Consider the following 27,384-nt stretch of genomic DNA (forward strand, 5'->3'; position numbering starts at 1 on the left):
GGAAAAGTGGGGGGATGAGGCTGTGGATCACGAAATGCCCCTTTAACCAATAAATGAACAAAATATATATATATATATTTATCAGGTAAAAAACAAATATTGACTGCTCTATATTTGGAATCTGTTGGAATGTATTGTTCCCCTCAGCGACTGTGAGCCTACTATTTATTTCCCTCAACCAATGGTCTCTGGAAAATAGTAGGCCCACATTAATTCTCCTGGTCACCTCAGAGACAATAGATCAACCAGATCCCTCATGAGCAGTCAATAATTGTATACACCCTGGTCCAATATCTGGGGCCTACAGCGATGCCAGTTTCCCTTATAAAGCTATTTATATTGGGAAAATGCTTTATGGAATGGGTTTAGGGAATGATTTTGGCCACTGTGATCAGTGACTTTCTATAAAGTTAGGCAGTAGGCCTACACTATAAACACCATCACTCTAGATTGATTGATTTATTATTATGTTGTGTGGTCCTTTCTGGACCATAGCTTCTTTCATCAGTACTGTCCCTTTAAGTACTGTCACGTACATTGCGTTGATTTATATCACTGCATGGCTGTCCAGCAACTGCTCCATGCGCTGAAGCCCAGTACTTGATTGACAGCCTATTTTAACACAGTTTTTAACCAAGTTAATGTTCAGCCAATCAGAAAAGACGTACTATGAGGTTGTCACCAAACGGTTTTAGTGACAAAGGAGCACAAATCAGCTGGGACTGAGACTCGGGGAAATTGCGGCAGAACTGGGTTATCCCAGTTGAAATCCATAAACCCCCTATGAAAGACATAACAATAATCTCCCACACAATGGGTGCAGATTTGAAATGAAGTCACTCACTCAGTTAACCCCACTTGAAATTCTCATTCCCTGTGTGGAAGATTAAGGTCATGTCTTCCACAGGGGGTGTACGGATTTCAAGCCCATTTTTACCCTCGCTCCAATACAACCACACCCTTATGGAGACAGCCTTATGGAGACAGCCTTATGGAGACAGCCTTATGGAGACAGCCTTATGGAGACAGCCTTATGGAGACAGCCTTGTATATACCCATCCATCATCACCCTGATGTAACAGTTTCCCATCTGGTGTCTCTCCATCCTTTGGTCGTCTGAACACAATGCGGTCATGAAGACGATTACTTTGGCCCTGCCAGAACTCTACCACCTCTGGAATCACAATGAAACCACCCCTGTAATAAAATGGTATGAGTCGGTGTTTAATGTGGTTAAGTTTAAAAATACATTTTCAGACAGGTGGTACTGCATTTGACACACATGAAGTTCCAGGAATACAATGACGCAATTCTGGAATGGGGTGTGAATGGTTTGATGTTCATGAAATGGGTGTGTGTCCAGGGGGTTGTGTGTTCTAAAAGATTGTTGGGAACTCCTTAGTCTCATTATGAATAAATAACATTTTACACTCTATTGAAATTCATCAAAGACCTGGATGGTATTCTCCAGGACAACATCTTAAAACTTCAGAGCGTGATCTTGTCACAACAGCGCAGTACACACGGCACGGTACACGGGCGCCGCTAGTCAGTTGCGCTATGGCACATTAACCAAAGTCGCAAGCATGGGTCCACCACAATTTGAACTGTAAGATAATCAGTCGTCACTAAGAAGCATAACACAGTACATGTGTAGTGCAGACGGCTGGTGGAATAAGTCTAGGTTGGCAAGAGGTGTTTCTATACTGTGCACAACAGTGGGTTGGCAAGAGGTGTTTCTATACTGTAAACTTACCAGTAATCAGGCTTTGGTACTGTCTTATCTTTGTACTGTTCCTTCAACTCAGCATCTCTTGTAGTCAAAACCTGCGCACATAAAGAGAAATGTATGAAGAGTATGAATAACTTTCCCATTCAGTGACTTGCTTGCTCATTGGGAGGATTGTAAAAATCACAAAAATTCATGTTTGGGCACCTTTGTCTCAGATGTGCTAACATAGCCTGCTAGTAGCCTGCTTGTACTGTAGTTAAGCTGAAACCCATGTATTAAAGACAATAGAAGAAATTTTACACAAATCTGTAATTTCTCTAAGTACAGGGCATTAACTTTGTCAATACTGCTGTTTTCTTCATTTTTTGCTCAATTATTAAATTAAAAATACCAATAAATACAATGTGAACGACTTATCCTTCACTTTTAGGCAATTAAAACAAAATTTGTTACACTTATGCTGGGATCACTGGCCATCAATTCCAAGCACTTGAATATTCCCTGCAATTGCATTGGTTCCTATATATACTAGTGCCCTATGGAGCTAGATTTTTTCCACCCTGATCCTGGCATTCCTTAAATGATACCAAACCAAACTATACCTGAACAATTTGGAATGCCCCTGCCTGATTCGGACCCATATTTTTCGAACACCGAACTGGCTCATGCTCGACACACAGCTTGTAACTTTGAATAAATAGGGAATTTGGTAATGATGTACCCGATATAATTTTGTACCCGATGTACTTACATCCCTGCTTTCAATAACTGTGCTCTGGTGACTCACACACGCACCAATCTGACTATCAAATGGTCGACTGTGGAAATATTGGGTGGATTCTTCTTCTGATAACTTCTCAACCCTGCCTTCAATTCGAACCTGAAAACAAATATTTATGATAAAAAACAGATAAAAAGCACATTATACTCAACATCATAACTTGGGTTTGGTTTGGTTTGGGTAGGGGTGTGCCACAGAGAATTCGAAAGTAGACCCATTTTTCAAGAAATTTAGACACATCGATATATACCCAAGTCCAAACTGTTGGCCAAATTTGACAACTTCTCCCCAAATATTTGGAACATTTTAAAAAATGTTGGCTACTGTGGGGTCAGGGTGGGCCAAAATTTGGCTATTTTCCAAAACAAAAATTGAAAAACAAATGACCCATCCATATACCAAAATTGAGGTAGAAAAAAGAGTCATTGATTTACCAAATGGCCAAAAATGCAACAGATGTTTTATGATGAACACCCCGTATGGTAATTTCAAGTGCCTCTTTCCTAATTAGCTCCCCAATAACTTTCCTAACTTACATTTGTTAAAGCACCCTCCTTCAGCTTGCTTATTTTTTGCCATAAATTGGGTCATATTTTGTCAAATTTTTAAATCCTGACAAGTTCTTAAACAGTATCTTCACATTTCTAAATTGTTTTATAACATGAATGAAGTTATACAGTAGAGAAATATCCCAATCCTAATCCACACCTATTTCGAGAGTGTGAGGCCAAGCCAACTTTTTTTATTAGCCTATTAATGCAAAACAAGAAGTATAGGCCTGTACCACTTGTCACTAGTAATATAATGAAGAAGAAAGCAAACTGACAAGCAAGGAATGAAAAGAAATTAGGGGAAAATCAATTAAGAGAAAATAACAGACATGTACAAGAATAAAAGGCCAACCTTTTTTTTTTTGCTATCTTGATGTTGTTGCACACATATTTAAACAGTTTGCAACATTCAATTTCCTTGGTTGTGTATCAAATGGTACTTCTTGACTCTTTTAGATACATCCAAATTTCCACTGCTGGTCAGTTGGTACTCTTTTTGTTTGTTTTTTAACATAAATGTACTTACTGATCTGCTGAGTGCTGCCCAGTAGAAGACCAAACATGCAAATGGATTTTCAAGCTGAAGGTAAAAGACAAAAGGCATACCATTATTGATATCACGCTAATAAACATCCATATTATACCAAATTATCTTAATCAATTCTTGTTCTTAAGGCTATACACAATCTTGAACTGTTGTGATTTGGTAGTTCACAGCATCTAGCGAGCTTTGGCAAAAATTGTATTGCTCAATTCTTAGCAAGTGTGTAGAAGAATTCAAATATCACAGATATACTTTTGTAGGTCCTGTGGTTCTTGAGTTATGTTGTAAAGAGGTCTGAAACAACAACACTTTTGCAAAAAGTACATAACTCATTAACAACAATAAATTAAGCACGTTTTCAAATCATATGATTTGTAGAATGACCTTTTGGAAAACATCAAAATGTAATTTTTCAATAATGTATTGATTTAGACAATGAAAATCGATTTTTTTTTTTGGCTGCTTCGACCAACAATACCCCATCTACCCTTAAAGGTCTGCTAGACCTTTGGTGTTTTCAGTAAATGATAGCCTATTGTATGTATAATGTTATAATTACAGTAATTAAATTGTCAAAAATGCCTCTTTGGCCCCCATGGACCAGATTTTGTCACATATAATGTAAACAAAAACCCAAAATATCCATCCATCCATCATCATCACCATGTCATAAATTTCAGACCACAAGTCAGATTTGAATGGGCAGTTAAACTAATACCAGCTTGCTTGTTGTAAAGTCACTGGCTGGGGACTTATAGGGGTATGGGCGATTAATGGAATGAATACAGCAAATGGAATCAGCCAAATTTGTTGTGTTTGTAGGTCAACAGAGCTTTGACATAAAATTATAATTTTTTTTTTAAGCGGCCGAAATACCCAGTAGGGGTTTCTTTTACTTTACCTTCTTATTTCACCTTCCCCAGTCACTGCTAGTATTAATTCAGCATTTTGAGTAAAGAATGACAAAATTAACATTTGAAGGAAATCATACATTATGGCTTAAAATGTTTGACTCCCTTACTCAAAATGTGAATTTTAAAACAGGATCCTAGCCCTTCTCTAACCAGCCATTGAAAAGAAATCCATGTTTTTTTCAGTACATTTACATGTTTGAGCCATATCCCTTGTTCCATAAACCTGGCTTGCCACTGACCCATTGTGTTTAAAGGAATAAATCATACGTCAAATATGCATAATCTTAGTTTAATTCGCCAATACAATGGGTTTTACCTAAACTGACTGAAACGTAAATGGTCTGCAACACACACACTTCCATAATAAATAAGTTGTTAAACAATGGGCTATTTCAAACACCCTCTATGGAAGACATACATGTAACCTTAGTGGGTGTAGATGTGAAATGGGGACCCCTATTCAGGTATATAACCCCCATTCAGGTTACTCATTTGAAATTCACACTCCCCATGTGGAAGATTAATGTCATGTCTTCCAAAGGTGGTGTATGGATTTCATCTGAAATATCCCAATTCTACTTTAATATGGATAAAAACCACTTACCAATTCTTTACTCTTTCTGCTTTCATAATTAGTATAGAATTTAAACCCTTCCTTGCCGTATCCTTTGAGTAAAACCCACCTTGCTGATGGGCGTCCATCTCTGTAGGAAATATACAATATTATGGAATTGGTTTCAAAACGACTTACAAATTTTAACCAATGGTGCTATGGGATCCCTTCATATAAGTGGAATTTTAGGCACAATCTAAAAGTGCCCTCTTGTAAAATTACCACCAGCAAATAAGGGCACGGAACCTTAATTCTATTCAGATTTCAGAGGAGGGAGCTCTCTATTTGCACATGAAATTTACTCCAAGGAAACAAAACCTAAGTGCGCCATTAGGCCAATCTTCTGTTCCTCTGACAAAAAGGAATTCAGAGCACGTGCAAGAATTTTTTCCCACATTTATGACAATCAAACCTCTGCATCTTAAAAACCAGCATATATACCTTTTGTTTTAGATGTATGTTTTAGGGACACCGCACAGTGTCGACTTCCTATTCGATAAATATAAATTTAATACTCCGATGGTGAGCGACGGGCGACTGGTATTACACGAACGCAAGAAAAGGAGTTCTATCTGATTGGCTAGCAATCGATCGCTTAGGTCGCTTAGTAGTCAACTACAAACTCAAAACTGAGCATCGTAATCAATTCGATTGAAATCGATATTCTATTATTGCCGTATATAAAGAGAGTGATAGTGTGTCAATAATGTACATTGTATTGCAGCTGGATTTTACATGCATTCTTTTATATAAATTTTTTCTCAAAGAGTTGAATATGATCAAAATTTTTACTCAGGATTTCAAATTTTGTACCCGCAAATTGCAGTTAAACATATCCACAGCAAAATACCTGTCCTCACTAATTAGTGTATTTAATTTCCAGTTAGTGTATTTAAGATAAAACCTGACAACAAATAAAATTTTCTTGCAATAGAAATATCATATGGGATACTGATATAGTAGGCGCAACCGCCATTAACGTGGAGCTGCTACTGCGTAGCTGACTTTTTGCTCCGTGGAGCCAAATTGACCAATCATGATCATGTTAGAGTTTTTCATTACTCGGAGGTAAAACTGACTAATTAAGTACGACTTACTCATTACGTGAAGCGAATTTATTCATTAAGAATTTGCCAGACGAGCGTCACGTAGTTGCAAGATATCCTCGGTCACGAAAGTTATGATTCAAAAAGTAGTTTATGAAAAGTACGAACTGACTTATTATTAAGATGGACATGCACTCATAAGAAACTCATAGAGTATTGTACATAACTATATAGCTAGGCAGAGTGGTGGTAAACTATGCACACAGTTCTGTGATCTGCAGTGTATCGCCGGGAGCTAATTTGTATAACTTATGCGGTGTCCCTGCGGAATTCGACCTTCAGCAAACTGCAAACCAGTTCGGATTTACTTTATATACTAGTAGTAGGCCATACATACTGTAGTTACTGTCCGTTTTCCTATACACAATACTCAGTGCGCTCACCATTGACGCGTGACCTCCACAAATAGTGTATGTTAGAAGTATAGGCCATTGCCTAGTTGACGTCACTACTGTGTAAAAAATAACCGCCAATATTTAAAGTATTCTCTGAAATTCTAGAAAATATAGTTTTGTAACATGTCCTAAATTTTTAGCTAATTTAGGTGTTTGGAAATATTGGTACTTTTGTACCAAAAAATATGAAGAAATTATTTCTAAACCGTGTTAAGTCATTAAGCTTCTCATTTTCAAGAACGCTGGTTAACAATAAGCAGACTATTGTCTCATTTCGTAAACAAAAGCCCACAGTATTGTTACCTTGCGTTCGCTTTATAATCGTTCACCCATCTGAAACTATAATACCAGCTCAATGCTCATTGCACAGGTAAAACAGAGACAAGTGCAGTGTGTATTTAACCAGAGAAGATCTGATGAAACATAGTTGAGCTGTTTGCATTGAGTGTTATCTTGGTTTAATAGCTTTTAATAGGGTTTAAGTCCTTCAAAGGTCGTGGTGAGTTCTACTGTAGACATGACTGCATCATGATTATTTTTAAGTCAACAACATTCAACAATATGATCACCGTGATATGATAGTATGAGAGTATCAGTACCGTGGGTGTCAGTGATCCTGGCCTGACACAGTAGACAAACAAACAAACAAACATGCCACACACATGACACATGCATGCAAGGTAACATTGAATATACACTAATCAAACAATGGTATTGATCCTGTACAACTGGTCGTGGTTTATTTACAATCGATTCATTTAAAATCCCCATAGTAAACATTAATTTTGGCAAGAGTTTTCTCTCTCTGGAACGAGGATGCATCCACTGGCTCCAGCGTAATGAAAAGATCTAACATGATTGGTCAATTTAGCTCCACGAAAAGTAAGCTACGCGTAGCAGCTCCACGTTAGGCGGTTACGGCCAGCCATATATTGATCATGCGAAAATCGTAAAACATAGAATAGAAACAGTGTGGCAGGCGCTCAAAATCTCAAATTGTATGCTTAGCCTGAGTTGCACGGCCTATCTCGAATAAAATCACCATGCGTAGTTGTTGAAAAACGTGAGGATTCATCGTACTATCACGGCAATTTTTAACACGAAGATATAGGGATGATGACGGTGTGCACCGGTTTGTGGGGTTTTGGGCCTGTTTGGGGTTCCCTTTTGCACAACATGTTGGTTTTGGATGTATTTTGTGCAATATAGTAAATAATCTGAAAGAAACTAAACTAAACTGTTTCTTCTATAAAATCTGTTCACAAGAATCGATTAACATGTAAGTTTTAAGGGTAGACGTGGTATTGTTGGTCGAAGCAGGCAAAATATCGATTTTCAATATTTAAATCAATATATTATTGAAAAATAACACTTTGATGTTTTGCAAAAGTTCATTCTACAAATTAAATTATACACTTTGAAAACTTGATTGATTTATTGTTGTTAATGAGTTATGTATGTTTTACAAAAGTGTTGTTGTTCCAGCCCTCTTAACAACATAACTCAAGAACCAAAAGACCTACAAAAGTATTTCTATGATATTTGAATTCTTCTACACACTCACTATGAAATGATCAATGAAATTTTTGCCAAAGCTTACTACCATTCGCAAAATGATATGAACTACCAAATCGCAACAGTTTAAAATAGTTGCTAACCTTAAGGAGCATTGGTGTAGAATTTAAACCCTTTTGTCACCTTACAATTTTGGACTAAACTTCAAAATTTTACAATCATACACAGATTCTTGGCAGTTGCCAAAATTCTAATCCTGAAAAAATACTTACTTTGTTGCCGTGGCAAGAGTCATAGCATTAGCCTCCTCAATTCCATTAAGTTGTCTAGCCGTTTTAAACCAATCAGTAAACTGCTCTATTGGTTCCTTAGCAACAAGATGATCTTCCACAAATGCCTCATGACCCTTAAACAAATAAAAATGTAATGAAATTAAAAAGGATAAATAAACATAAACATTTTGATATAAATTAAATTCTATTACTATGAACCTGTAAGTATTTGCAAAGTCTGAAAATGCACGGGTCCCTAATCAAGTACGACAAGTGCATTTTCCTACCCTAAACAAGCACTGACATATTTTTACCCCCATTAGAAGCAATTCAATTTATTGACCTTAACAACTGGGAAATATAAATTCAAAAGTTCATAACTTAACCTTTATTACATGTTACATCAGTGTCAAATGACCCAAAACACTGTGATTTATTGTGCAAGGTACATGTATGCCCTTTTTCTTAAATTTCCTTGTTTTAGATACCCTATTCATCACCAGATGTAAGTACAGTGCCTGATCATCGGATACCTTGTGCCTCAAAATGATTTAGCTTTTCCATCTTGCACCCTCTGACATGAAGGTGACACTTACTGTTGCACTCAATATGGGGGTATCACAAAGCATGCCGTAAATTAAATTTGATATTTCAGGGACTGTCTTTTGGAATTAGCCGGAGAGCATATTTAAACAGCTGCTCTGGAGCGTTCAACGAGAGCTGCTTAGAGCATTTACAATAGAATGTAAGGAGAGAATGGTCAACTAAGAAGAGTGAAAAATCACTCTCCTATATCAGATTTAAGGAGAGCAGTAGAGAGCGATATATGCTCTTGCTCTCCTCAACAGGCAGTCCCTGATTTTTTATCACAGTTCAATAACCTACTGTCTTATATTTCTTTCTCATTGCTGCAACATCCATCCCATCTGGGCTGCTGACAATAGTTGGGTTGTGGTCAGCCATTTTGATTCCAAGCGGTTGAAGAAGTTGTCGACCAAATTGAGAAGAAATAAGTTTGGTGCTATGCACACAAACTCGAAACCGTACGACACCGAGAAGGCTCATTTACTGGATGCTGCTGGATAGTACGTTGTCAACATATCAAGGTATTTACCATTCTAATATTTGGTACCTTCTCCCACATCTGCAATCACAAAAAATGAATAAAAATAATCCAAGACTCATTGTTAGGCAAGAGCATGTGACCTGGCACACATAGAGTACCGAAGTGTGACGTCATAAAATTTTCTTTTTTGCATTTCAGCATTTTCATGACCATATTTCAGTAGAACATGATGAAAAACATCCACAGTCCACATTTGGTGTGAATCGGATCAAGAGGGCCCGCCTGAATACCTAATTAGCCCCATTTCAATCAGTGTAAATTGGCCTGGTTCATAACTGTTTCGGAACCAGGCCATTTACTGATTCCCACCAAATTTGACTGTGGATGTTTTTCATCATGCTCCATCGATACATGGTATTCAAAACGCTGAAATGCAAAAAAACTGTGACGCATTTCCTCTTGGAAATCTTGAGAAGGGGACGAGGTCACATTTCATTATTCATTATTTTGCATCATCATTATTTGCTATTTGTGGAGGGTTATATATGGATTCAAACAATAAAACATGTTTCAAATGAATTACTGCAGCATATCATAGGTCACTTTACTCATATTGTGAAATCAAAATCTTTTTCAATAAATTACTATTATTGCAAGCGCATCCCAGCGCATCTAAAAATGCTCCGGAAACGGACGCTCGGGGATTCTAAAATTTCCATTATTTAGCACATGCTCTACCCCTACTGCTGCAAAACACTGCTAAAATGCATACAAGAATGAGACAGACATAACTGACAAGTCAACACTTTCATGATGACATCAACTTTTTATAAGAAAATTGACATTTGAATGAAAATAATGAAAGTTTTGGCCAGTTTTGAAAAATGATGAGCACTCCAAGAGGAAACTATGAATTCATTACCGTTGGCCCAATGATTGATTTGTTATTACTATGGCCAAAGTTCTAGGGTTAGTCTCGACCAAAATCAAGATCTGAAACCAAGACACAGACCGAGACCACATCCACAAGACTGATTGTTAATCCCAAGTGTCCCGCTGAATTTAGTATACAGCCAGAGGTACTCCGACTACTGTCTCGACTCACAAGCTACACCCATGACACTGATTGAGTGCAGTGATTCAATATAGTGTGTAAGTACAAGGCAAAAAAAAGTGTTTGCCTAGACACGACCGACCCAAAAATTTTTAAAAAAACATCAAACACTTTTTTTTAACATTCCTGGCAATCACAAGCTTTCATTTTTCCCATTTAGCCCTCCGCAACAATATTTTATCATCAATCAACATTAAGGTGGTTCGAAAGGCAAGGTTTAGGGAAATCATGAATTCCAACATTTTTGCAAATATCTCCAAAACCTTTCATGATACAATCTCAAGTGAGTTTGTGCTTATGTAGGGATATGTTGGCCATGTTATGAAGGTAATAAAACCGTTGCCATGGTAACCAAGCAGTCGCTATTGGCTTCTGACCAATCACATTAAAAGTTGTTTTTTTCCTGTTTTTTCGCAAATCACTTCATTTTTCCCAATAGAAGTATACTCACATGTTGAGTCATGTTCCTGCACACCTCCACTGATTTTCCCGTAAAAAAAATCCCAGTGGAGGGGGGGGGGGTCAACGCCAATAAAAGGATTAGGGATTAATCTAATGTGATAATCACAACCAGGCACATGTAGCTTCCACGAGTGTAGAGACAGAGAGAGAGAGCCCATCCAGGCTCAGTGCACCTTAAGGGCACACAACTATGAATCAACTGGCGTAACTACCTCTTTCTCTCTTTTTGTCTTTTAAAGAAAAAAAAGGAAGTGAGGATAACACTACTAAACAACTACTACTAACAACTGACTTGCAGAAACCAATCTAACAGCTTATGTGACTGAAGACACTGTTGGTTTAGAACACTCAAAATAGGCAATGTGCCAACAGTCAATAACATCAACAGTTCAAGAGTCTTTTTGTCTGCAATGACAAACTGACATTCAACATGAATGTAAAATGGTTCAAAGTTCAAAGAAGTAAACGTCAGTTCCAGAGTTTTCTTTTAGAATTCCAAATGACATACGTAAATCAGTTCAAAGCTCAATGAAGTGACCATATAGGAGGACACCGATGATGGATTAATGTCATAGTACACAGTGACCTGTCCATTTAGTTTAACACATAGTCTTTCAGGTGCTCAGGAAGTTTGTGAGGGCGCGCGATCTCAGGGCCAACCATACTAGCTTGGGGGATACTTTCACTAACCTCACTGCTGTTACCGGTACATGGATTAGACTGTGCAACCAAACCGGAGGTATTGCTGGAGCTATGACCGCTATCGCGCAAGGGATCGCGAGGATCTGACTCAGAACTGGGGTGCAGTGATTAGCATTCCTGGGCAGGGGGTCACAAGTAGCAGGTGTGGACAACTCGCCAGGTATGAAAGGAGGCTCTGGAGGGGTACATTCAGGGACCACTTCAACAAACTCGGAATCCTCGGTGGGTGGAGACGATTTGGGAAAGGGACGAGAATCCAGGTCAGGATAATACTGGACCTTAAAGCACTCAGATTTCTTGATACGATAAGAAGTATTCAAGCTGAGAACCCACAAATTTGCGGATGTTGCACCATGGGCCTTCGATAGTAGTGACCAAGTAGCGATCTCTAGCATGAGATTTCTTGCGATCTGAGTAGAGGTAGACAAGATCACCAACCTCCAACTCTGCTGCTGGGGAGGCAGAGGCTAATGGGGCCTTTGAATGAGCACTGTGTGGGTGGTTGGCTTTTCGCAAGGCATGCTGGGCCTGAATCATTTGACAATCAGTGAAAGGAACACTAGGCTGAGCCAAAACCCAGAAAATGCTGGTTTTAACCCAGGTTGCTCCATGCCAGCCCATATTAGCCCAGGTTGACCCAGACAGGATTGATTTTCAACCCAGGTTGGCCCAGGCTCCTAGATCACTCTTGAAAATGAGCCCAGTCTGACCCATGGCAGCCCAGGTTAACCCAGTAAAACCCAGGTTGACCCAGAGAATATAAGTTTTGGTAGACACAAGCTACTCAACATGTCTGGGCCCAGCTACTCTCTTTGTTGTGCAAGTCATAAAAAGTTGATCCATGAGATATTATTGATTGGTATAGGCTATGTGATCAGGCATGGTAACTTAAGGTGAATTTCTCAAATTGTTTTAGTTGCATGGATATGTGTTTGTTTTATGTTTGTCTGTCCTCTCTATAGTAATGTTTGGATATTTATACTTCCACAATTAATACGGGTGTATTTACCGCTCCCTGCTTGCACATTATATTATAAAATTATGGGATGAGTCAACTTGGAATAATTCACTGGAAACCTGTGTTTTCTATAAATGTAAAACATTTATTGATATAGTTATGTACAGCAAATAGGTATCTGTCCATCAAGAATAACCTTTTTAAGGCAACATTTAAAATTGCTAGCTCATCGATGTACGATATAGTTTGCGTACATCGCTGATCTAACAATTTTATCAAATGGTGCCTCACCTAAATTATTTGAAAGACATCCAACATTTGAGCCTGATTTTGCAACTACCATTTAATGTTTTGCTGGAAGTCATCAGGAGCACTCAGAAACTGTCTTTTCAAGAGACTTGTATAAATATTGAATATTAGATGTCTTTTGAATTGCCATACCTAAGCTTGAACATTTGCACAAACATTTTGCAGATACCAATTTTAAAAATATGCGGTTGGAAAATAAATAAATAACCCTAAAAAGGGTGAAAATGGTGCATCAAATGGCTTCATGTGTGCTTTCATTTAAAACAATTTCTAAATTCTGAGGGGGGCACATCCCCCCTCAGACACCCCCCTGCGTCTGGCAAGCGCGACGGGCAGCGCTGTCGCGCTGCATAACAAATTTCCAACAAAATATTTGCCCCCCCTATCAAAATACCCTGGCGCCGCCCCTGATGCCACATACCAAAATATGACAGTGCCTCCTCGAGTTATGACTGAGTTAAGTACGATAAAATACCAAAGTTTTGCATGCTAAGATGAAGTTGTCACCTATATACCGGTAATACATATGTACAATAGGCCTATGTACCCTTTCATGTTTTCATCATCAAATATAATGCAATCACCTGACACACTGCAAAAACGGGTGTCTTGTAGAAAGACATGGTCATGTGAAGCCAATTTTAAGACATGCGTCTAGTTAGATAGAAAGTTACATCTCTACACAAACCATTGAAATGTCACATCTCTATGCAAGACACTCATATTACACAAGTCATGTTTTTATTCAAGGCATTCAGTTTTGCTGTACGTTGCTTCAAACTTGGGATACTTTGTTTATAAGTTACACCAAAAAATGAAAACCTTTCAAGAAGTAAGATTTGGTAAGGATTGTGAGGGCACAACAGAATTTTTTTTCCAGAAAATACCACACACATTTTCATTGGATTAAAAATGTTATCCTGTTTCGTCAAATGAATCATAGTTATTATTAATACTTAGCCAATTTTTGGAAATAAGGGCCTAAATTGTCTTCTACTTGTGCATGACACATTCTACTTTTTGAAAAACCCATTTTCTAATTTATTTTAATCCAACAAAATGAGTGCTATATTTTTCTGGAATCAGGAGTAGTGAATGATAGAACCTACATTACAATTTAGTCAAAAAGTAAATAGTTTAGTCATTATAATTTAGTCAAAAAGTAAATAGTTTCAAGCAAAAAAAATGTATTACATTTATATATTTATTATTTAAATATAAGTTAAAACAGTACCTCTGCAATCGTCTTCATCTTCACCCGCGGTTTCAGCTGTTGTGCAACCTTTGCGTTTGATTGTATACATCGCAACAAGAGTTGAAGTAAAGAACACCCATCTTTTTGAAGTTGATTTTTCATCATTATGATCATAAGAAGCGCTTCTGTCTGGCTGTTTGCTTTGCTCTCTTACTGGATATAATATTGCTGAAGATGACCTGGATTCTGGTATGTATGATGTGCGATGCACAAAAATCCTGGAAAAACTTCTGGATATGGTTCTCGAGCAGAATGTTAAAAATGCCATTTTCTCAGTACATGTACTCAAACAAATATGGAGTATTGCTATGCTAGTCCTATAAAGTTGATATACTAAAACAACAAGATGTATATTCTTGTTATCTGTTGTGTTATGTTATAAAAGAAGATGAGAAAGATCAATGCTGATTGGACCATTTTATAAGTGAAGCCATTTCCTTGAGTGCCCCTATTGTTATTATGCAAAGCTTGGGAAGATGCCAATTAAAGCAAAATCAATATGCATCTACTTTGCTCTCTTCACCATTGTCATTGTCAGTCTTCACATCAACTAGTGCTATATACAACCCAAGTATCTTGATGATACAACTCATCTGTGTATATCGATGATTGATGACCAAAATTAATTAAAATTTAATCACAATGTCGTTGTCACATGGGTACCAGCAAAATCTTCCCCAGTGTCGCTGTTGTCACCAAAGGTACCTGCATGCTTTATACCCATCATTTCATGCGCCACCAGCCTGTGACCAACCTAAACCTCAGCAGTTAGTTAATGCTGAGACACAGACAGGTATACCAAATCCAGTGACCTCACAGTTCACCCACGATGACTTCATGAAGGCTAATTCAGAGGCAAGGAAAATGCTATTGGTGAGTTGAGTTTTGTTATTTTAAGTAATTAATGGATTGATAAGATATCATGCTATTGAGATCATTAGCTGGTAATTACACTACCCCATTTTTAGCTATCCAGTTTTTGAGCTGTTACTGGTAGTGGGCAAAGTTAAGTTAAAGTTAAAAACTGGACAAAAAAAAAAGAAACCTATAATAATTATAGTGTAGGTCAAATATTTATTTAAAAAGTAACACAAAGACAGCAAGACATACGGTACTTTTTAATGAAATTGTTCAACATGTTTGTTTTATCAACCAGGCTATCAAGTTCTTAAAATTAAAATGTTTTGAATTTAATACAACACATTACAATTAATTACATGCACTACATGCAGACCGTAACCAGGATTTATTTTGGTGGGGCTGATTTTGAAAAAGTGGACTTTTTTTTTTCTTCAAAATTTGGACCTATTTTGACCAGAAAGGCATAAAAAAACCTATTTTTCCGTTCGCTACGCTCGCCAATGGGACTTTTTTTTGGCACATTGGCAATTTCCCCCAGCCCAGCCCCCCCTCTGGTTATGGGTCTAGGTACATGCACTACAGTACCTGTGAGCATTGAAAACCCATGCCTTTATATTTCTGAATTTGTTACTTATAATTAAAGTTTTTGTCTTAAGAAAATCATTTTTGTTACTTAAAATAATTTTGTTCAGATGAAAAAATTAAAACATTGATCACTTTTTAAACATTGGCTCTATCAATTAATTCCTCTATTATGTTTATTTCAGGCAGAAGCAGAAGATGAGATGAAGCTGTACAGATTGGTCTCATTCAAGGAAACTACCAAAGTGCAAGTTGTTCTTGATAATGTGAGTTTACCTATCATTTTAAAAAACACTTAAATTTCACGAGGTATTTAATTTCGCAAATCTTGCGAGGACCTGAAAATCGTGAAATTAAATCCCCTGCGAAATATAAAATTTTGCATTGAAACTAACAGTAAATCTTCTGGATTCGCAAATTTAAAACCCTCAAAAATATCCGGCTTTTTCTCAATTCGCGAAATAAAGTACCCGCAAAATCTAAGTGTTTTACAGTAATTTTGTTTTTACTTTTAAGCTTGAATACAATGGCTAGTTTAAATGTAGAGCACTATTTGTGCATTAAGGAATCTCATACTGTATAATATTCATATTAAGTGTCAATGTGTGCATAAAATCGATGTTAACTTACATGCAATTTATGGCCCTATTTGTTTTTCTTTCTAGGTCTTAAACAGATTTCCAACAGTGAGGAACTCTCCAAAAACCAGGAAAGGTCTAAAGAAATCATTGATTAGGAATATCTCAGCAAGAAAGAAGTACCAGGAAAAAGGAAAAAAGACTGCCAAAGTGTAAGTACTATTTATAATTATCATGATTATGATTATCTGTATGCTATGGGCCACTCTTCATATGTTAATGGTACGATATAATATAAAGAATAAAGCTATGAATGTGAGATGAATTTTACATCACATGGATGAAGAGAGTTATATGTAAGTACCATTATTAATATTGTAAAAGTAAAAAGTTCATCATCATCTGTTCTTTTGAAGTAGAGCAATGCTAGCATTGTCAGGTTCAGGAGCGTAAGTGGAAGTAAGCATTTATTTAAAAACAAAATGTTAAAATAGCAGTTCATGATAATACAAAAAAAAATATTTGTTAAGTTGCTCAGTAGATCAGAGACGATCTTCTCTGGGTAGATAAAACAGCAGTAACCAGGTTGTCTCTCTACGAATTTTGGGTGGGCTTTCCCCATTTTACACAATTTTGATGAACTTTCCCTGTTTTGCTCTCCCGCTTGTTGTGATCCTGTTTTTGTTTCCTTCCCAACAAGTTGTGTACCTGACATGTTGAGATACTTAGTCATTAAAACAACTGCCAAGTAAATATCATGTTTACATTACAAGTATATTTAACAAACATCACCAATGTTTCTTTTTACCTCCAGACTATTGCAATCACCAGTGACCACAGAATCAATAGGACACAATTCAGAAGAAGAGACAAACAGTTTTTCTGATGATGGAGCACTTCCTGATGATATGTCTGACAATGAACCACTTCCAAGGTAGGCAGCCTATTATTTGTCATGTTTATTAATCATACAGGGACACATCAAAAAAACTCTCTACATCACAAAAGATATACCAGAATTTGGTTCAAATTAAAGCAAATTCGACATGTGGAAAAGGGCTTGCAATACATTTGAGGTGCATTAATGTTCTCCAAATTTTGATCATGATGTGAATTCTTGGAAGATATTGATAGATTTGAGTAGTTAAACACCCATTCAATGATCCCAGTGAAGTGTAAAAAAATTGAAATTGTTTATAAATTGCTTAAAAGTGAAGAATAAGTAATTCAAAGTGTAATTAGGTATTTTTAAAATAAAAAATTTGTCACAAAACGAAAAAAACAGCAGCTAATTTATAAATTACAGATTCATATAAAATGCTTTATTTTGTCTTAAATAAATGGCTTTCAGCTGAACCACTAACAGGCTATGTTAGCACATCTATGACAATGACAAAGGTACCAAAATCTGAATTTTGATGATTTTTACAATTGTCTGGATGAGCAAATCACTGAACAGGCCTTTAATTTCCAAATTCTGGGAACCAAGACATTGACTTGGGTAACATGTTTTGCTGTGATCATTAAACTTGCATTCAACATTGTACCTGTATGACCATAACCATATTCTCATTATCTATTTTATACAGTGATAGCAATGAAACTAATGATGGAGAACCGTTTCCAACAAGTCCAACTTCTAGCAGAAGTGAAAGTGATACGTCATCTGATGACGAGATTGATGAAAATGTGAGCTTGGCAGTAATTAAGAAAACTCAGCAGTTGCTGCATCCGAAAAAAACACCAAAAAGGTATGTGACAGTGATAGAAATGTATATTTATAATTATATGGTAGATTTTCAAACTAGAGCCATTGAATATCTTCTTGAGCATCCAAGTGAAAATCAAAAGAACAACCAGAAGAAAATACAAACTACACTTATTGTAAGCTAATTGTTATTTCCTTGGTTCTATGAAAGCAATAATGTACTATTTACTCACACAGGGACCCCCTAATTTTATTAAAATATCTACTTTTAGCATGATTTTAATACTTAATGGTGTGCTTAAATATCATGTGAAAGACTGAGCATTAGGGCTTACAGTAAAATTTAGTTTTGTGGTCACTAACATATAAAAAATTATAATCTACAATCACTGGGTTATTCGCCAAATCTCCCATAGAGCTCCACAGTTAAGCATCTAAGTGGTTTTCTTTAATTTTACCTTATTATTTTGGCTTATAAATAATGACCAGAACATCTTAATATTGACAGCTGCAACTATATCATGCCATAATTTTTGGCAAGTAATAATGAAGTTCAAATTTGATCAAAACCATTTATATTATGGCTTTAATTCACTTTTACAGGAAGAATGCATCAGCGACTAAAACACCCAAAAAAGCTAAGACAACACAACAAACTCAAGAGGAGACAGAAGAAGCACCAAACCAAGAAGAGACTGAAACAAGTGCGGAAAGCAGTGGTACCAAAAACAACCAGCTGATACAAGCAACGTCACTTCATCAAGAAGACACATCCCATCAACATGAGACTGGACCTACAGATGCAGAACGCAGGGGTACCGACAACAGGCAAATGTGGGAAACAACATCTGCGCTGAAAGTCAAGTTCACACTGGGGGACTTTGTAGCTATCGGCATCTCTGACAAAAAGTATGACATTGGACAGGTAGAGTCTGTACAAAAAGTCAAGGGAAATGTAAAGGTGACTATCACCTACTTCAAAAAGTCAGGAGAGAAACTTTATAGATGGATGCTTTCTGATGGTAAACCATACCAGGAACCAATACATGCAAACTCCATAGTTTTCAAATTACTTGGTAATGCTGTGCTTGCCGCAGAACAACAACACATCAAGAAACTACTTAAACAAATATTCATATAAATATGCTGAACTCCTTCATGCTGATCTTCTTTAGCTAGATCATTTCCATGGCCAGATGCAGTAATTGTTTTATGCTTATTTTTTGACATGATAATTTAATTTATTGTGCATTAAAAAACTTTCCAGAGAAAAACCATGCCACAAGAAATACTGATCTACCTGCATAAAGATGAGACTTAATAGTTAAACATGTATTTAATGGTTACGTATTGATTTAAAAGTGAAGTGATAAGATGCAACATGTGATAAAAACTCAATTATCCTGATTAGCATTTATGTTGCCCACAGTAAAAAATCTTGAGAGAATCAGGTAGTAAACATATCTTACATTATTTATTTTGTTGATATCCAAAGTTTGTGTTTTGTATAGGCTCAAAATATTTGTGATACTTTTGCATACTACACTCTGTGCTATTACGTCGGTAGGCTTACTAAATGGTGCTACTGGTCAGAAATTGCCGGGAAACTGACGTCAAAGTGAAAAATATGGGTAATTTCAACAATATTTTATATTTATCTCAAGCTATGAACATTAATTATTGTAATAATTGTTTGCTTTATTTGTATTGGTGAAACATTTCTAGTGGTTTGCAATTTAAAAACTGAAGTGCATAAGTTTAATTTCACTGAATTGGATAAGTGGTAATTGAATAGGCATTTTCTAAAGCAATCAATATATGATGATTTAGTGCACACTTATCCATTTAAGCATAACAGGTATTTTAAGTTGGTGTTTAAGTACATGTGCCAATCACTTTACAAACATTTAGTACCTATTGTTAACATGCACTTCTGAATTATCAAAGAGACTATGCACTGGTATTATTTGTTTGATGTTTTTAGTATAATTTTACAATTGGTTATCTTAAGTTTAGTATTTTTGTGTTGGACTGTACTGGTATTATTTGTTTGATGTTTTTAATAATATAATTTTATGATTGGTTGTCTTAAAGTTAGCAGTTTTGTTTTGGACTGCAAACTTGGTGTCCTAGTCAGTATATTACTTTAGACCTCAAAAAGTTTCTATACCCAATTTTGAAAATGTCAGAAAACAAGTTTGTACCGTACAAAAGAAGAATACCTGCCCAATTTTGAGGGAAAAGGTGCTATGAAAGGACTGTGTGCAGGGCCTGTGTGGCCTGTATCTCGGTCATAGTTAATTAACATTAACGCTATCACTCTAATTACTATACAAACTAAAATTTGTATTTTCCACCCAAGGTACTGGCTGCAAGGCTATTGAGCATGCCAGTACAGAGGAAAATAGTTGCCTATTATGAATTGTCAAGATTAGTTCATAAATATTTATGAGGTGTAATAATATTATTATTAACTAGTAGTATGTTAGACCCGGTCCACACGAGTGTGTTTTTCCCGTCGATTACGATTGTGTCATAATCATACTATAGTATTAGTACCGTGTGTCCCCTCATTGTCGTCGGCATACAACAATCGTGTCATCATTCATGAATGATGAAAATTTCCATCATTGGGTCGGTTTGTAGCATGATCGTGTCATGATGAAAATTACCTGTTTGTACGCATTTTGTCGTTGTATTTATGTTTACTCAATGGGCTACGTAATTACCGTAGCGTGAATTTATTACAACATGATGACTAGGTGCTGACCATGTGGACGCTCTCATCATTCATGTGTCATGATAATCGGGTAATTACGACACAATGACGAAAGTATATACTAGTGTGGACTGGGTCTTATACTGATAATGATATTGATGACAATTGCTTTGAAGATGAATATTTTATAATTATGCATATTATTATTACTTTACATGTTAACTCCTTGGTAGAAACTTTGCGTGATGACCTAACAAATTTTCATATTATGGACATCTTAATTGGCAAAAAGATGGATACTATTTTTGAAAATATTAATGTATACAAATGCCAAATTGGTCTTAAATGTTTGTGCAAATGTTCAAGCTTTAAAAGTATATCAGTTCAAAAACATCTAATATTCAATATTATACAACTCTTGCTAAGAAAGTTTCTAAGTGCTCCTGATGACCTAGAGTAACAGATTCCCAAGACTGCCAGCAAAACATTCACTGGAAATTGCAAAATCCATTCAAATGTTGGATATCTTCCAAATAATTTAGGTGAGGCACTATTTGCATCAATGTTATGTTTTCTAGTAATAGACCCAGGAAGTTAAAAATTGGGCTCTTGAACAGATAAATATTGTGATAAGACAAACAATTGCTACCTTAAGTGCTGTATATAACTATCAATAAATATTTTATAAAAAAAAACAAATGTTGGATTCCAGTGATTTATTCCAAGTTTACTCATTCCATAATTCTAGGCCTATTCACATCGGGATTCACATTCTAATGAGCAAGGAATCTTATTATGTTTTGATGGATCCAAGTGTGTGAAAATATTGGATCCAAAACATAATAATGATAAAATTGGATACTTTATGCCCAATATTTATTGGTATCGCTATGAGTTTTAACATATTGGACTCGACTGTGTCTCGTCCAATATTTTTAAACTTATAGCTCGACCAATAAATATATGGGCTCAATCGATCCAATTTTATATCAAACTTGCACATAATAGCTAGGCCTACCTTATACTCTATTATAGGCCTCAACTCACTGGGAGTTGTAAACACACCTGTATTAATCATGTCAGGTATAAATATCCAAACATTACCATAGAGAGGACAGACAAACTTAAAACAAACACACATGAAAATATTAACAATTTGAGAAATTCACCTTAAGTTACCATGCCTGATCACATAGCCTATACCAATCAATAATATCTCATGGATCAACTTTTTATGACTTGCACAACAAAGAGAGTAGCTGGGCCCAGACATGTTGAGTAGCTTGTGTCTACCAAAACTTATATTCTCTGGGTCAACCTGGGTTTTACTGGGTTAACCTGGGCTGCCATGGGTCAGACTGGGCTCATTTTCAAGAGTGATCTAGGAGCCTGGGCCAACCTGGGTTGAAAATCAATCCTGTCTGGGTCAACCTGGGCTAATATGGGCTGGCCTGGAGCAACCTGGGTTAAAACCAGCATTTTCTGGGTTTTGGCTCAGCCTAGTGGAACCTGCTCATTGGTAAACTGGTCTCGCTGAAACCACATCTCACGGGCTGAAAGACCTCGGGATCTGATGCGAGTATTAAGGGCTGCAGTAGCAATGGCAAGTGATAATGCTGTAGCCAGACCACCTGTAGAATCTTGTCTGAGCAACTCATCTTCAAGCTCACGAATGGCTTTCTCAGCAACAGGATTCTTGTTATTATTTTTAATACGACCGATCTCACCCGATAGATGGTAACGTGTGAGAAGTTTGTCATTGGCGAGTCGAACAAACCCTGGTGCTGGGTCAGTACGAATGACTGCAGGGGGGCCATCAAGTGGACGAAGTTCAATGCACAATTGAATCAGGGCATCACGCAACGTGCCATGTTGTTCATTCTCAACAATGCAAGAAGCTGCGTAGGTCGTTGAGGTTTCGCGCAGCACAAGGACAAGCTGGCGGCTACGCTTCAGGATATCAGCTGCAAAAGAAATGCCAACTGCATCGGAGGGTCACTTGAGGACTGCTCGATCAATGCCTTAGGGGCATTGGACAGAGAAGCACACTGGTGACAAGTTGATGTCACTTGATCAATAGCCTTGTCCATATCAAGAGCATAAAAGTAACGCTGGGTCACCAAACTGAGCTGATGTTTGGAGGGATGGTCAAGTTGGATGTGCAGGGCAGTGAGAAGACCATTTAAGACCTGTCTGGGAACAACAATACAATCGCGAGTTGGGGACAATGGTTGATCACGACTTTAACAACAAGTAGGCCATCTCTAGCGATAGATGCAACCTGCAAATAGCGCTTCACATCTTTGACAGAAGTAGCTTTCTTTGAAGGGCGAGTGCCCTGAACTAGATGAGCATGTGTTCGTGCAGATCCGGGCATTCCTGCTGAATAGCATGCCAGGCTGCTTTGCTGGCAAAGGGAGCTTAGCTTTCCCGGACAGAATGTCATGTGCGGAAACACGAAGGACAGTTGCTTCCTCTTCACGCTTTGATAAAGGAGCATATTTGACAAGTGGGCTCAGTGCAGTCAGGGGCATTACGACTAGCAAAGTCTGAGGGGGTGTTAGCTGATCCTGCAAGATGACGAACAGATGCTTGGAAACGACTGACAGTGGAGAGGAATGTGCCTGAACACAAGGTTTGCTGTCAGTGAGGATACATGTCTTGTGTTTGGACTGAATAACATAGGGACTGAAGTGCTTGGTGGAGGCAGAAATAGACAGCGCCTCAATTTACAGAGGGTAACCATGTTGGCTGTCGATCACGCAATTTAGCACTGAAGAACCCGGCGAGGAAGAGTTTGTCATTGCGGAAACATACAATGTCGACCCAATGCTATGTTTCTTCACGGATCCATCAGTAATGATCCAAAGCTGATCATTGGGATGGGGAAGTGTGACTGCCCTAGCGGAAGACAGTGCTGCTTGAGCCTTGTGAAAAGCAGTATGCAGACTATCAGACCATGTAAGCTCTTCAGTTGATTGGTGCCCTGCAATAGCATCATCTAATGGGGCTACCAGACTGGCACAATTCTGAATGACACGGGCCAGAACCTTGTATGCACCGATGAAGGACCGCATGCCACCAACTTTGCTTGGAGGCGAGCAGCTGGAAAGTGTGGCGATGCTATGGGGGCTAGCACAAAGGGTTCCATTTGACCAAATCCAACCCAGAATTACTGTCTTTTGGGGGCAAATGACTGTTTTGGAAGCAGAAAGACGTAACCCAGACTTAGACAAAGCTTGCAAAACTTGGCGCCAATTCTCAACAAGTTCATCCACAGTATTACCACCACAGTACAAGTCATCAGCGAGTTTTGCTACGACACCTTTCTCTAAGAGGTCACCAAGGACACGACACATCAGTTCCTCAAGGGCTGTTTCAGAACCTGGCATACCCATGGCACACCGTGTATACACACGCACCCCACGAAAGGGAGTTGCAACACCACAGTATTTCATGGACTCATGGGATAAAGGGATTTGGTAGAAAGCACTAGTCAAGTCAGTGGCAATCAAATACTTCCATTTGGCAATTGAACGCAATGTTGAGTCCACATTGGGCATTAGAGAGGGTTGTGGCTTGCTATATCTACCAACATCAGCAAATGCAGTAACCAGACGAAAGCCTCCATTAGGCTTCTTGACAAGAAAGGACGGGTTAAGGTATTCGACACACACACCGACATCTTCAGGTCTAGCAAAGACGCCTGCTTTTTCAAGCTGATCAAACTTTGATTGCAACTCTTGGAGTTTATCCTGTGCATACAATGGGAGACGACCTTTGCGTTGGGGGGTTGGACCGGTCCCATATTAACCACAGATTTGAAAGGGCCGACAGCACCATTGTAACCTGGGAAACTAGGGTCAAAAACCTCATCGTACTCATCGAGAAGACTGCGGAAGTTGGATTGCTCACAAGTGCCAAGTATACCATCTGGGTCAAGGGCAACAGCAGCTGAGTAGTTAACCGGTGAACTGGGCTTTGGGACATTGACTGATGCTGCTGCAGCAGTGTGTGATGGCTTAGAAGTTAGTGATGGTGAAAAAACAGTGTGTATCTGGCCAAGATGTTCATGCTTTCTGATGACAAGTGGCACACCAGTATTGTTGGGAATGCGAACCCTGCCTGCAATACTTGTGATTACATCAGGCTTGGGCCAGGCTTGTTTGGGCGGTAGGAACCTACCGAAAGCGGGGTATCAACACGGGCTCAATGGCAAAAGTAGCATCTGATTCAACGATGTCTGCAGGGAGATTTACCTCAACGTATGAGCCTGGCCATATGGTAGTGTTTTGAGAAGGTCCACGAAGTATATGGGCACGACGAACAGTGTGCTGGGATTTGGGGCTCTTGTTGGCGCCATAAGTGATAATTGTACCATCTGTCAAGATGATTTGGTTCTTAGCAGGGCGAATTGCGACATCATTGCATTTCATGAAGGGAATACCTGCAAGGATTTCTTCGTCAAGGTCTCTAACAACTAGACCTTTAAAGACAAAGGAGTGGCTGTCACGAGTAAAGGTGAGGGTTGTTTCCCCAACTACCTTAAGAGGGGATGACCCATCAGCTTGACGGGCAGACTGCGAACTCTGATGAATGGGGCATCCTAATCGTTGACAGTGTTTTCGCTGAATGAGATTACCAGTGGACCCACTGTCAATGGTGATGCGGACCGCATGGTGCTTGTGGAATGCATCTACATAAGGAGACTGATCAACATGAATTCGCAGCGCTGTCTGAACATTGGGCTGCGCACTAAGGTCAGATTGGTCAACAAAGGCGCATGCTAAATCTGAGTCGCTGTCACAATCATCAAGGATGTTAAGCTGACGAAGCGCTTGGGCCAGGTATTTTCTGTCCTTTTCAGGGAGGTACGAGCACTCGCTTAAGAAATGCGCATGGTCATGCCGACCGGCAGCTTGCTCACACAGAGGGCAGGATTTACCAAATGATTTCTTAGCTTTCAATTTAGGCATCGGTCTACGCTGACTACTAGTGCGCATGCTGCGAGCAGCATCGCTTGAGCTCAGCTCATCCAGGAGCGAATCCAGAGCTTGAGAAATTTCGGCTTTGATAGAAGCCAAGGTACGGGATCCTAGCTCTGTACCGTACCGCTGCGTTACTAATCGGGGCAGATCAGGGTTTATAAGACGCAACCACGTTAACACTACAAAGTTTTCGAGTGTAGGCGTAATCTCCTCATCTTCATCGATGACTTGGTCATGGTGACTGATGCCGCCTCCTTCACGCATGAGGTTGTCTTCGGTGAATGCTACTAGACGCTGGTACAAGTCCTCTGGCCGCTCATCAGGGCCAAGGGTAATATTGTTGAACTCTAGGAAGTGGCCACCTGTTGTTTGGAAGCCAAAATGGAGACGGATGGCTTGCCATATCTTTTTCAGGCTGGTGCAGTTTTTGAGTATTGTATTTCGTGAGATAATTGGACAATAGTTGGCTATTTGTCCAAGCATAAGCTCCAATGCAGCATTTTTCTGGACTGCTGTTTTCCTTTGGGCTTCCTGTATGTCCTCACCGTCGTTAGTGAGACCTCGGAGAGGGGAAGTTTTTGACTTTTTGCCCCATACCGCTCCTTCAACCAAGTAGGGAGAAAAGCTTGGGTCTAATGACAGTGTATACTGGAGGTTATGTTTCCAGCTTTCAAATGAGTTTATTGTTTCGTTCTTTGTTAGAGGCCATTGCTTCGGCGCACGATGTGTTGTGGCCATTGCTGATTGTTTTTACACTCGTATGTGAACCAGAATAAAAGCTAATATTGCAGCCTTGCAGGCTTAAGCTTACTGTTTTAAGCTTACTGGTCGCTCACAGTCTTGTGAAAGATCACACAATTAGGGTTCAAGATGACCACCAATTTCGTCAGGCAGGTCAGCTGAGAGACTTCAGAGATGACTGGTTTCAATCCAAGCTGCCACCACGCCAATAAAAGGATTAGGGATTAATCTAATGTGATAATCACAACCAGGCACATGTAGCTTCCACGAGTGTAGAGACAGAGAGAGAGAGCCCATCCAGGCTCAGTGCACCTTAAGGGCACACAACTATGAATCAACTGGCGCAAAGTGAAATTTTCGTTTTTTGGCCACAGATTCCATATTACTTACAAACTTTTTACGGGAAAATCAGTGGAGGTGTGCAGGAACATGACTCAACAGCACGTCACCAGCGAGAAAGTGACCCAATGGAAATGCGTGAGACTCACGGCCAATGCATGAGAGTTGACAGCCCTGTTCATGATCGATTATTATATTTTTATTTATCAAAAATCGACTTCGACTACCCCCCCCCATGTCATAATATGATGACCCACGCTACGCAGCTGCCGCCCAGCACATGAACAAGCCTACATTGATCTGTGCCTGTCCTGCATGTATTTTTTGTAGTGTAGCATCTACATCTACATCTCTGTGGGCCTGTGTAGCTACGGACGTAGGCCTCTACTGAGATTGAAAGAGTTTGCATTCAAAAATAGGTAAATTTAATTGCTTACATTATATTTAGATTGTCAATTGTTTGAAGTAAGAAAATTAGCAAAATTATCCACTTACATCACCACCGATCCAAGGTTTTCATTTTCTTCGATTGATTGAAACTGCGACTGCGTAAACACAGCGTTTTCCCGTGACCCAAGT

The 27,384-nt window shown here is 38.4% G+C and overlaps 2 protein-coding genes across 3 annotated transcripts; one reads left to right on the forward strand and one right to left on the reverse strand.

Annotated features, from left to right (window-relative positions):
- Positions 1–672: 672 nt before the first annotated feature.
- LOC140163160 (pyridoxine/pyridoxamine 5'-phosphate oxidase-like) lies at positions 673–27,373 on the reverse strand. 2 transcript variants are annotated; one of them, XM_072186542.1, is made up of 8 exons: positions 27,301–27,373; positions 9,309–9,567; positions 8,424–8,557; positions 5,127–5,226; positions 3,591–3,644; positions 2,484–2,612; positions 1,757–1,827; positions 673–1,197 (listed from the first exon to the last, which is right to left on the reverse strand). In XM_072186542.1, the coding sequence occupies exons 2-8, from the start codon at positions 9,486–9,488 to the stop codon at positions 1,032–1,034; spliced, it is 834 nt and encodes a 277-aa protein (XP_072042643.1). In that variant the 5' UTR covers positions 9,489–9,567; positions 27,301–27,373; the 3' UTR covers positions 673–1,031. The 2 variants fall into 2 exon arrangements, with proteins under 2 accessions (XP_072042643.1, XP_072042644.1); XM_072186543.1 differs by having other exon boundaries at positions 27,243–27,334.
- LOC140162044 (uncharacterized) lies at positions 14,727–19,159 on the forward strand. Its single transcript, XM_072185334.1, has 6 exons — positions 14,727–15,162; positions 15,918–15,998; positions 16,398–16,522; positions 17,125–17,244; positions 17,900–18,061; positions 18,622–19,159. The coding sequence occupies exons 1-6, from the start codon at positions 14,932–14,934 to the stop codon at positions 19,157–19,159; spliced, it is 1,257 nt and encodes a 418-aa protein (XP_072041435.1). The 5' UTR covers positions 14,727–14,931.
- Positions 27,374–27,384: the final 11 nt, after the last annotated feature.

This window comes from Amphiura filiformis, chromosome 10, assembly GCF_039555335.1.
Source record: "Amphiura filiformis chromosome 10, Afil_fr2py, whole genome shotgun sequence".
Classification (NCBI taxonomy): Eukaryota; Metazoa; Echinodermata; class Ophiuroidea; order Amphilepidida; family Amphiuridae; genus Amphiura; species Amphiura filiformis.

Coding starts and splice junctions, on each gene's coding strand:
- LOC140163160 (XM_072186542.1), bottom strand. CDS start 9,488: ATGAGCCTTCTCGGTGTCGTACGGTTTCGAGTTTGTGTGCATAGCACC. Junction 8,558..9,308: donor TGAGAAAGAAATATAAGACA/GTAGGTTATTGA, acceptor TATTTGTTTAAG/GGTCATGAGGCATTTGTGGA. Junction 3,645..5,126: donor GCAGAAAGAGTAAAGAATTG/GTAAGTGGTTTT, acceptor TTTTACCTTCAG/CTTGAAAATCCATTTGCATG.
- LOC140162044 (XM_072185334.1), top strand. CDS start 14,932: ATGTCGTTGTCACATGGGTACCAGCAAAATCTTCCCCAGTGTCGCTGT. Junction 16,523..17,124: donor GGAAAAAAGACTGCCAAAGT/GTAAGTACTATT, acceptor TTTTACCTCCAG/ACTATTGCAATCACCAGTGA. Junction 17,245..17,899: donor GACAATGAACCACTTCCAAG/GTAGGCAGCCTA, acceptor TATTTTATACAG/TGATAGCAATGAAACTAATG.